This window comes from Squalius cephalus, assembly GCF_949319135.1.
Source record: "Squalius cephalus genome assembly, chromosome: 2".
Classification (NCBI taxonomy): Eukaryota; Metazoa; Chordata; class Actinopteri; order Cypriniformes; family Leuciscidae; genus Squalius; species Squalius cephalus.
In genome coordinates, this window is record NC_137123.1 from 19,060,574 (window position 1) to 19,072,093 (window position 11,520).

The window sequence follows — 11,520 nt, forward strand, 5'->3', positions numbered from 1 at the left end:
CCTAATCATAGAACCGTGTATACTAAATGAGAAGGAAAAAAGTTTAAATATGTAATTTTGGTGATCAAAGATGAGTTTTAAGGGATACAATTATTGACTACAGGGGGACTTTAAAATAAAAAAAATTGTGATTTATTAATATTCACATGAACTGTATAGGTGCAAAATGACTAATAATAAATATTTTTCTTTGCTACTGTAAACCCTATTGCTCAAAATAATTGGTTTGAGTAGACAACGTAAATTTGAACAAATTAGCTCAATCAAATTAACTTTCGAGTATTTAGAACTTTTAAAATACTTTTTTTTTCTTTTAAATTCACAAAACTGACACATTTAAAAAAAAAATTATGAAGTTTTTTATGAACTTGTTTCTTTTTATTTAGACAAACTTAAATTTAACTGAAACTGCACTGGGATTTTTCTTTTACTAGAATGCTTTGAAACCATGACACTCAAAAGGGAAAGTAAATGCTAACATTAAGTGTTATTTAATAAAAAAAAAAATTTGTCCAGGATTAATTTTAAGTGGTAGATTTAGTAGTGCTTAATGTTTTTCTATGCTAATTTAGAAGAAAGGTTTTTTTGGAGTGTTGCCATCACGTTGACGAGTGAAGCATGAGCTGAGTTTGAGAACAGGTATATATGTTTAATGTTCTGTACAGCCACACTCATTCAGCAATTGCTATGCCGATACTATCAAAGCATTGTGCTACAAATGAACAAATCAGCATTTATTTAATTAGCTAGTTAAAACTAGCCAACTTCCACTACTAAAAGTACTTAAATTGAGATTACATGATAATTTTAAGTTAAATGTATAAATTAGCTTACTCAAATATGTCATGTTAAGAGCAATTAAAATGTATGAGAACACAATAGAAATCTGCAAGTTCTGCTCACTTAAACTTTGATTCTTTTAACTTAAAAATGTTTATGTAACTGATTACCTCAATTTTTTTGAGTTTTGCTAACTTATTCAGGTTTACAGTGTAACTAAATATGATTATATGGTCTGTTGCATTTTATTGTTTGTTTTTTTCCCCTTCTCTCCATGACCTTTCAGAACAGACAACAGGGGGAGGGGACTCCTTAAGAGCTTGCAGATGACAAGTCACAAAAAAAAACAAAAAACAATTTCATCACTCTTTTCATAATTTTTCCTTGTTCTAATTGTGACGGACTTTAGTTAAAATTACACCGAAACCTCAAAAGCAAGCAGGCCAGTAGCTCTCCTGTTCAATGGATGCATAAAAATAGATAAAAATGCATATTAATTGATAAAAATAGACAACTCAGTTCAAACAATGTTGTTTAAAAAATACCTGAAGTTATTTTAAGGACAGATACTCAGTTGGGCAATTATGGAATTATAAGCAATTTACTTCTCTCTTACTTTTAATTCATAGTTTCCATCTTCCAATTCTGAAAAAAAAAAAAAAATCCACACAGAGGCAAATCACCCTCTCGTCCACTGCTCCTTTTGAGCATGTGTGTTCAGGAGAGAGAATCCAAAAAAAAACAAAAAACAAAAACAAATCAAATATCTATTATTATGTCAAAAATGATTGTTCAAACAGTGACAGCAGTTCAGCTTCATCCGGTGCATCCTCAGACAGAACTATGATCAAAAATACAAGTTGTAAAAATAAAATTAACAGCTTAAATAAGATCGAACAGTAACAGCTAATTTGGTTGACCTGAACAAGTCAGACATCAAATATTCAGACAGCTTCCAGCATCAAACTCAAATGCCACACAGTCTCCCAGAGCTTGAGGAGGTACTACGGCTGTGATTCCCCATAAAATATACAATTAAATAAGAGAAAGCTGTAAACTGACGACAAACGCAGCACAACGACTTAAAACAAAAACACACTCAGTTCAAACACAGCTGAGAGATTTACAATATACACGACTTAGAAAACCAGACATACCGACACAGCAACCAGGAGGTTTTCTCAATGTCAAAATTACCCATAATCCCTCCAGTGCTGTCCTGTTATAGAGCACAGTCTCGGAGAAAAACACTTAAAGAGTACCCGTTTACCTTCATCATCAGCAGGATCATGTGTGCAGTGTGTGAGACAAACAGGAGGAAGTAAAACCTTAGTGTGTATGAGGCCTGAATCGGGTGAAAATTGAGCTGAAAGAGAATGCTCCTCATCCATTCATGAATCATTTATAATGTATAGATAATTTACCAAAGAAATGTAGGTGTCACCCCAAAATTATAGTATGCATAAAGAAAATAAACCGTATTTTTAGAATTCTTAAATTTTTACACTGATAATTAAAGCATTTTTCCTCTTACAATTTTCATTACCATAATGCAAAGCATGCTTATACTGTAATGCAGTGAATTAAAATCATCTTTTTTTTTTTTTTTTTTTTAACTAAAACTTAGCATAAAGGCAGTGCCTACATTTAAATAATGTAGCTTTTTTACATCACATTACAGAGAATGAGTTTTTTTTTTTTGGCATTACGGTAATGATAAATAGGTGGAAAATGTGTTTAACTCTCATGAAAATAATTCTAAAAATATGCAACATTTTCCTAATGCAAAACATAATTTCTTAGTTTTGAAATATGACCTAGACAGAGATATTTATCAGTGTACAGACGTGAGGAACAGCAGTTTCATGAGGTTCAGTGCAGTCTGTGTTACATGCCATACGCTCCTCACAGGAGCACAAACTCATCTGTGCTTCCTCTCTTATTGTTCCTGCTCGTTCTGTTGCATGAGAAAATGTTTGCAGGCCCGTCCATGGAGCCCGCGCTCTGCCCCTCCAGTCCATAGTTCTGTCCCATGCCCTCCACAAATGTAAAGATGGGATACTTCTCTTTAGACGACGACAAAGCCTGAAAAGAACAACAAATATGGTTACAGTTTATTTGGTAACACTTTATTTTACAGTGTCCTTGTTACATAGGTTACATGTACTTACCATAATAATAACAGTAAATTATGCATAATTACATGCAACCAACCTTCAACCAAATCCTAATCCTATGTGTAAGTTCATAAATCGACACCATTGCTGAGTATTTTCTCCTTAAAACTGCAGTGAACCAAAGACAGTCTCAAAAACGCGGTTTGAAATCGCTGGTGTTTCTGACGTCACAAACTACCTTGTAACCAATCAGATCAACGTGTGATCGCCAACGAGTGGATCTCTGAGCTGGAGTGAGTGAGTGGAGGCGGAGCTCATTTGCATATTCATAGAACCACGTATACTAAATGAGGCAAGGGTGTAGAGTTACATTCAAGCTATTTTAAGGCAAGAAGAATTTTTTTTTTTCAAGAAACTCTTGAATATTTTGGTGATCAAAGATGATTTTTAGAGGTTAAAATTATTGACTACAGGGGGACTTTAGTATAATAGGATTAGTGTGTGGTTTAGGGTTAGTTGCATGTAATTATGCCTAATTCATAGTTATTACTATAGTAAATACATGTAATAAAATTCTAAATCGAATTACACAATTAATCAAATCGCAAATAATTGCACATCAAATTTGGCTGAGAAATTACCCCCAAAAGATAATTTAAAGTCATTATTGTGCTAATGAGAAAAGCATCAAACAGACATTGTAAAAAGTAGCTTTAGAAATGTTTTTTTTATTCAATTTTATTTCAACATAGAATTTATTACACATAAACTTTAAGGCTTTTAGGGTGAGTAAATGATGACAGAATTTTCATTTTTGGGTGAACTATACCTTTAATGTGTTATTTATTAATATGGATTTTTTTATTTGTATAATTTTTATGATAGTAGTAGGTGGCGGTAAATGTTTAAATGAGTAAGTCATGACTTATTCATTCATTCATTCATTGGATTCGTTCAAACGGCTGATTCATTCGTAAATGGCTCTCTTTATGAATGGACCATTGAATCATTGGTTCACCCGATTGATTCGCTCAAAACGCGGATTCATTCAGAAACGAAACACTCCTGTGTGTTGCTCAGAGACTCACAACAGTTCTGCACTGGCTTTATAGGTAATTGATACTTTGCAGTCACATGATATCTGGCGGGCAACAAACGCGGTTAGTGCATCCAATCGCACAACAACTATCTGGCATGTTGTGTACACCTCAAAACACCAACTTTTGTATATTAAAACTGGCAACGTCCTGGCAAGATCCTTGATTAGTTTACTGGTTTTCGTTGCTGGAGAATGACGTTCTTGCCCGCCAGCCAGTACAACTGACGTCACGTGCAAAGTATCAATATTGGAAAAATTTAGCTTAAGCAAACAGTATAGTGTCTAAAATTTAACACAATGTTCTTATTTATTGAACTGTTTTATAAAATAAAAATTACATTTGCACTCGTGCTATTCGGGACAAAAACATCACACGTGTGAAATTGCTTAACTATATCATGATACAAATATGAGACAAAAAAAATCATACAGGGGCATTTTTGCCCTGATATCTTAAATTTTAGGGGAATTCTAGAAACTTGAGAAAGTCTAGCAAAAATATTTTATTTTAGTGCAAAGTGTAAGTGAATTAAAGGAGAGACGAGCACGAGCAAACGTTTTCAGCACACCTTCAGTACACCTTTATGCAACTCCTTTGTTTGTTGCATTGACGTTTTTTGACACCAGAAGCAAAGGATTTTTACCTACTTGGATCACAACAATTCCTTCTAGTGTTACCGATTCAAACAAGACACTCACTTCACTGACCGCTGAACACAACGACTCAAAGTCTTTCTTCGTCTGTGCGTAGAAGCCGATGGTACAGCTGGGATCCATACGACTGAAGTTCATCTTCCTGGGTGAGTTACAGTGAAAAGACTACGAGAGAAACGAGAGACTTCAGCTTCATACAAGACTTTGCAATTATAAATATTATAATGTTTTGTTTTTTTCTGTACGAATTAAGAGGGTTGCTTTCGGTCTCACCTCCAGAGAGAAGTTGCCTTGGGTGACGTCCACCACCGGCTGACAGTAGTGTGGGTCTAGATACAATAGCTGGTCATCTGGAAGACAGAGAGCAGCCAATCAGAGAGCAGACAGCAACACGGTAACCAATCAAAACATAGTTCTTAATAGACACATACCTTGAAAGCCAATAAAAAACAGAGAATGCTTGGGTTTCCCTCCAATAATTCCTATACAGCAGTTTAACTTGAGAATGTTCTAGAAAAGGAGAGATTGTTTATTTAAATCAAATATCAACATAAGGCCATTAATTTAAGTAATTAAAAAAAATATATTATATTAAATATAAAATAAAAATAATTTTGCCCAGTTTGCAAAGTGTTAAATCACTTTGCAAACTGGGCAAAATCATTTTTATTTTAGGATAAAAATGAAAGCTTGAAAGCTATGAAAGCTTGTTTCCACCATGGAATAAAATGAATAAATAAAATTAAGTTAAAAAAAAAAAAGGTTATTGCAAGTTTCCATCTCACAATTCTTTTTTTTTTCCGCCACAGAATTACAAAACAAAAAAGGTAATTGGGTCTTTTTATCTCACAATTCTGACTTTTTTTTCTCAGAAATGATTATATCTTGCAATTCTGATTTTACATTTAAAAAAAAAGTCTGAATTAAGAGATATAAACTCAGAAAAAATGTCAGAATTGTGTTTCAGAAATCAGAAAAGTAAAAAAAAAAATTACCCGGTGGCGGAAACAAGTTTTCATAAATTTATCTATATTTTTATTTTCAAACAAATTCATATTTTTGTGAATTCATGTGCAGTACATGTACCTTAACACACTCAATGTAGGAGGGGTTTAAGGATTCTCCTCCGAGCCGCACTGGCACTAGAATGATGACTGATTTCCATCCCGTGCCACCCGACTCGGACCGCTCTTGTGTCAGGGGCGATTCACACAACCCCATGACGTCTCCTTTATACACTGCAGCACACACACACAGAAGCAGAAGTATGAGCTAAACATAAAGTTTCAGTTTCACTAACTGTTTTTGTCAAATGATCACATAATGCACAAGACGCACCCGTGCAGTCCTGAGCCACGTATACAGCAAGGCTGTGAAACACTGGGGTTCTAGCCACTGCTTTTCTGGTAGAAGAAAAGACATTAAATAAGTCATAAGTCACACAGTTCAGTTCAATGTACACTGATGTTCATTTGTTCTCCTCTCACCTCAGCATATGTGCCACTACGGACGGGCCGTACCAGTCCCCTGCCCTCTTCCCGGACTCCTTTCCCAGCTCCACCAGCTGGTGGACTCCAAACGGAGCCGAGGGATGGTCCCCAAACCAAGACACCACCTTCCTGTGTAACGCCTCCACCTGAGGGTCATGTCTGGCTGCAGGGCATTGCTCAGGGGTCCGTCTGTGACCCTCAGCACTGCCAGAGCCGGGGTCCCGCTGGGAAATGGGGCTGGTCCAGGAAGAACTAAAGGAAGGCAGGGACATGCCAGCCGGGCGGGAAGGAGAGCGGGGCTTCAGCACCTCAAAATCAACGTCTGACAGCGGATGACAGTCCAACCACCTCCAGTCTGGGATATAGAGAGAAGCATGTACGCATATTGCCGTTCAAAAGTTTGGGGTCAGTAAGATTTTGTTTTGTTTTTTAAAGAAATTAATACTTTTATTCTGCAAGGATGCATTAAATTGATCAAATGTGACAGTGAAGACATTTATAATAAGATTTCTATTTCAAATAAATGCTGTTCTTCTATTCATCAAAGATTCCTGAAATAAAATGTATCATGGTTTCCACAAAAAATATGAAGCAACACACCTGTTTTTTACGTTGCTAATAATCAGAAATATTTCTTGAGCATCAAATTAGCATATTAGCTTGATTTTTGAAGGATCATGTGACACTGAATACAGCAGTGATGATGCTGAAAATTCAGCTTTGATCACAGGAATAAATTAAATGTTAAACTATATTCAAATAGAACACAGTTCTTTGAAATTGTAATAATATTTCAAAATATTACTGTATTTTTGATCAAATAAATATATATTCATATATATTAGTAGTGTATATATTAATACACTTAATCTAACAGACTATATTTGTTGTGATTATATATGGTTAATAAAAGTAATTATATACGTTTAAGCAAAGTCAGGAAGTTTTGAACACTCTTTGCATCATTAATGAATTGCTTTATTGGTTGCACTTTATTTTACAGTAAGTGCACCATCAATCTACTTAATACTGAGTCATTTAAGGTAACTACATGAGTTCAAATCAGGTTCTATTAGAGCTATTACCTAATTATTACTCAGTTATTGTAATTACTACAATAAGTACATAATCCCCCGGTTTCACAGACAAGGCGTAAGCTAGTCTCAGACTAAAATGCATGTTTGAGCTCTTTTGACTGAAAGTAACTTGCACTGATATATCTTAAAATATGTCACTGCCATTGTGTTGTCAAGATGCACACCAGTGATGTTTTTTTCTAAGGCACGTTTATAAAAGCTGCTTAAATGTCCTAATCAAACTAAGGCCCCATCCTGGCTTAATCTGAGCCCTGTCTGTGAAACCAGGCCAGTATGTTCATGCAAAACAGGACTGTAAAATAAAGTGCTACTGCTTTACTTCCTGCATTTAATTCACATGCAAATCAACAGATGTGAAAGCAGTTGAGACCTGTGGGCAGGAGGTGCAGCAGTAACCCCTGTGCCAGCAGCATCTGTCCACTGCGCAGCATACAGCCCCAGCCACAGTCTGTGGTCAGACTCGACCCCTCCAGCTGAGGAAACTCCCTCCTGTAGGTGAGCCACACGCACGACACAAACACCTGCCGGAAACGCTCCACCTCGTCTGGGAACGAGACGGCATCTCAGTACAACACAATCACATTCTTTTAATCATTGTTGTGTAAGTGTTAATTCAAGCTCAAGTCAAGTAAAGTCATCTTTATTTACACTGAACAAATTATAAATTATAATTATAAACTGCACATTTTATTGTGGCCAGCCTAAGGCACACCTGTGCAATAATCATGCTGTCTAATCAGCATCTTGATATAACACACCTGTGAGGTGGATGGATTATCTCGGCAAAGGAGAAGTGCTCAATATTTGAGAGAAATAGGCCTTTTGTGTACATAGAAAAAGTCTTAGCTCTTTGAGTTCAGCTCATGAAAATGGGGGCAAAAACAAAAGTGTTGCGTATATTATTTTGTTCAGTGTATATAGCGCTTTTTACAATAGAGATTGTTTCAAAGCAGCTTTACAGTGACAACAAGTGTGCAAGTGTTTACTCACCTTCACTATTGAACAGGTAGGACTGACCCAGGAGGAACAGAGGGGAGGTCTTGTTGAAGGTAGTTTTAGATTTCACGGTCCAGCCTGGGAAAACGAAGACAGGAACTTACTGAGATACAGTCAATGATATTTGATGTGGCCAGTTTTGAACATCTGACTTCAAAAATGGCCCGGGAAAAAAAGGAACAACCATTTGTGTCATTATTTTGTGTCAGTCATAGAAACCAGTTCTCAATCATGTGCATGAAAACCGACCATATTTGACGTTGTTCCAGGCCGAAATGAACTTGGCTTTCAGGCGATCCACTTCATCGGGCTCTTCCCTGATGGCGTCAGGCACTGGCCCGTGGCCGTTGTGGTGTCGGGACTGGGCCGAGGGCCTGTCATCATGAGCTCCAGCGCCCACCATGTACTGAACACCACTGGGAGACACGGAGTTCATGGTTCAGGCCGGATACAGCAGCATTACAGAAGAACGTCAGCCTGAAAGACAGTGAAAGTAAGAGAAAACATGATATGAGGGGTTCCTTAAAATCTTGGTATATTTTTAATATCATGAGGAATCAATAGTTCCTTGAGCTTTTGAAACAGAGCAGGTGTGCTATGACATCACAGTAATTTTCAGTACTCAAAACCTTCTCTAGTCCAAAAAAAAGCATTTACTGAAACTAAGCCGCGGAAACGTCTCATTCTGAGACCTGAATTCTGACATCAGAAATATTAACGTGACACTCACTATGTGAGTGATGCCTATGCATATTGATGCTAAGTAATATGAAAAAAAAATATGGTTAAATACAAGGAATGCAAAATTTATCTGTACCACATCAGTTAACAGATTTTTTTATGTATTGATAACAGCCGATAATGGATATTTAATTGTGCATTAATGATGACCTTGATCATCTAACACACATTAAGACCGAGTACATGAGTAAAATGAGTACTGGGGTTTCAAGGAAATATTATCATTGAGATTGCATGGTTTTTTAAGCATTCATACTATGGTAATACAATGATATTCCTAAGTCCCATGCAGCACCATGTACTGGATGTTGATAAGGACTTTGGTTAGAGATTGCAGTCACACAAAGCAATTTATAACCTATTTTAGAGCTGATTGCAAATAGAAAAATGTGCATGTACACACTACCGTTCAAAAATGTAGGGTCGATTTTTTTTGTTTTTGAAATAGGTCTCTTCTGCTCAGCATGGCCACATTTATTTGATTAAAACACAGTAAAAACAGTAATATTGTGAAACATTATTACAATTTAAAAGAACTGTTTTCTATGTGAATATATTTTAAAATGTAATTTATTCCTGTGATGCCAAGCTGAATTTTCAGCATCATTTCTCCAGTCTTCAGTGTCACATGATCCTTCAGAAATCACTCTAATATGATGATTTGATGCTCAAGAAACATTTCTGATTATTATCAATGTGAAACAGTTGTGCTGCTTCATATTTTTGTGGAAACCTTGATTCTTTTTTTTTCAGGATTCTTTAATGACTAGAACATTCAAAGGAACAGCATCTATTTGAAATAGAAATCTATTGTTCCACTATATAAATGTCTTTACTGTCACTTCTGAAGTCGTGCAACTTTAATTGCTGACTGCGATGTGACGTCACAATAGACACTATTCAAACTAGAAGACATTCCACACCTGTGTGTTACACAAACAGAAAACAAGCTGTGTGGGAAATGAGTTTGTCACATGAGAACTGAGGACACAAGAGTTCAAGCACACTTTACAAAAAGGAATGTGACTTCCCTTTTCCTTGTTTTCTCAAGGAAGTTTGAGCTTACAGTATAACGGTGGGAAATGAGGCAACGTCATCAGTTCTGAATGAGAGACACCGTCATTGCACAATAATGCAAATTCTAAAAAAGTTCCACTTCATTCTAGAGCGCTAGACTGCTTGAAGAAAGTGGACACATGTGAATTGTAAGACATGTGACCACTGAGTGCTCAGCAAAAAAAGGTCATCACAATGCATTTAGCATACTACCATACTACATTCATAAAATAATACTATTACTGCAGTATGTAAGTGTACATGAACATTTATGTGCAGAATACTTGCATCGTTTATTATTTACATGTCAAAATGTGTAGTATGCAACTGATTACACCGTTTCCCACAATGCAATGCGCTTGACCTACTATAAACATCAACCATTTTTTGGCTGCCAAAAGTGTACAAAAAAAAAAGGACAACTAGACTGCAGCTTATTGAAGTCACCTGACAAGCATTTTAGCATACTAATGTTTGAAACGTTTTGTGTCACATGCTGCCTAACAATACATCGCGTTGTAGAAACGAGTAGGCATTATACAGTATATAGTGCACATAATGCAGTATGAAGTACGCTAGTATTTAATTTTGAACACAGCCTAAGAGGAAAATCCAGTTTGGCTGAATGAATGTACAATAATTTCGTTGGAAATAATTAATTCGTTGTTGTTTTTTTAAACCAAGTAATCGCCAATGCCAGTCACGATTCAGATTTTAACACCATTAAAATGCACAAATAAGGCAGCCTGATTCCGGTGTTTGTGTGAAATATTAAAAAAATTAAGTATGAAGACAGATATCACGTATCTTGAAATGTATGCACTCCAAAAGTCATTTTAAACAGCCAGACTAAACATTTGAAAGCTTGGCCGGGTTACCTTCACGTTAGACCCGGCATGTTTGATGTTCCGGGTATTTTTCCGACTTTTCCTATAAATAGTCAACGGCGTCCAGCTGCACGAACGCTCGCCTGGATGTCTGGCAAGGACAGGCGCTGTGAGACCGAGCTCAGGCCTTCTCAGGAGCCGTAATCTCGGCGAGTATCGATTAAAGCCGCAGTCATGAGTTCCTGCTTCTATACAATCATACGCGTCGGTCGAACTGTCAGCTGAGAGATGAATAGTGTATAAATCAACGAGCGATTAAACCAGTATGCAACCACTTCCTGTTGTCATTGCGGATACACACCCTCGCTCCGCCCACCAGGCGACGTGATTGGCCAGGTTTGACAGTTGCCGTTTGATGATTGGACGACATACACGTACGAGAAACTGTAGTCAATGAATTCTGAATTATTTATTTATTTGTTTAAATAAAATATGTATATACCATATGAATAAATGAATACAGTGAATAAATTTAAACAGTTTGGAGTATCAAAAGGAAAGAAGTTATAAATATAAAACTGTTATAAATGATTTCATGTCTGTATTCACTAGCCTACTCTACTGTAATTTTGAAAATATGTAAGAAATAAATCAAACCTTGGT

The 11,520-nt window shown here is 36.2% G+C and overlaps 1 protein-coding gene across 1 annotated transcript; it reads right to left on the reverse strand.

Annotated features, from left to right (window-relative positions):
• Window positions 1–637: 637 nt before the first annotated feature.
• Window positions 638–11,231, reverse strand: atg4da (autophagy related 4D, cysteine peptidase a). The gene is made up of 11 exons (XM_079896455.1): window positions 10,909–11,231; window positions 8,483–8,710; window positions 8,228–8,311; window positions 7,608–7,781; window positions 6,138–6,495; window positions 5,989–6,053; window positions 5,737–5,888; window positions 5,082–5,160; window positions 4,924–5,000; window positions 4,696–4,815; window positions 638–2,865 (listed from the first exon to the last, which is right to left on the reverse strand). Exons 2-11 carry the CDS (start codon window positions 8,667–8,669, stop codon window positions 2,686–2,688), a joined length of 1,476 nt encoding a protein of 491 aa, XP_079752581.1. The 5' UTR covers window positions 8,670–8,710; window positions 10,909–11,231; the 3' UTR covers window positions 638–2,685.
• Window positions 11,232–11,520: the final 289 nt, after the last annotated feature.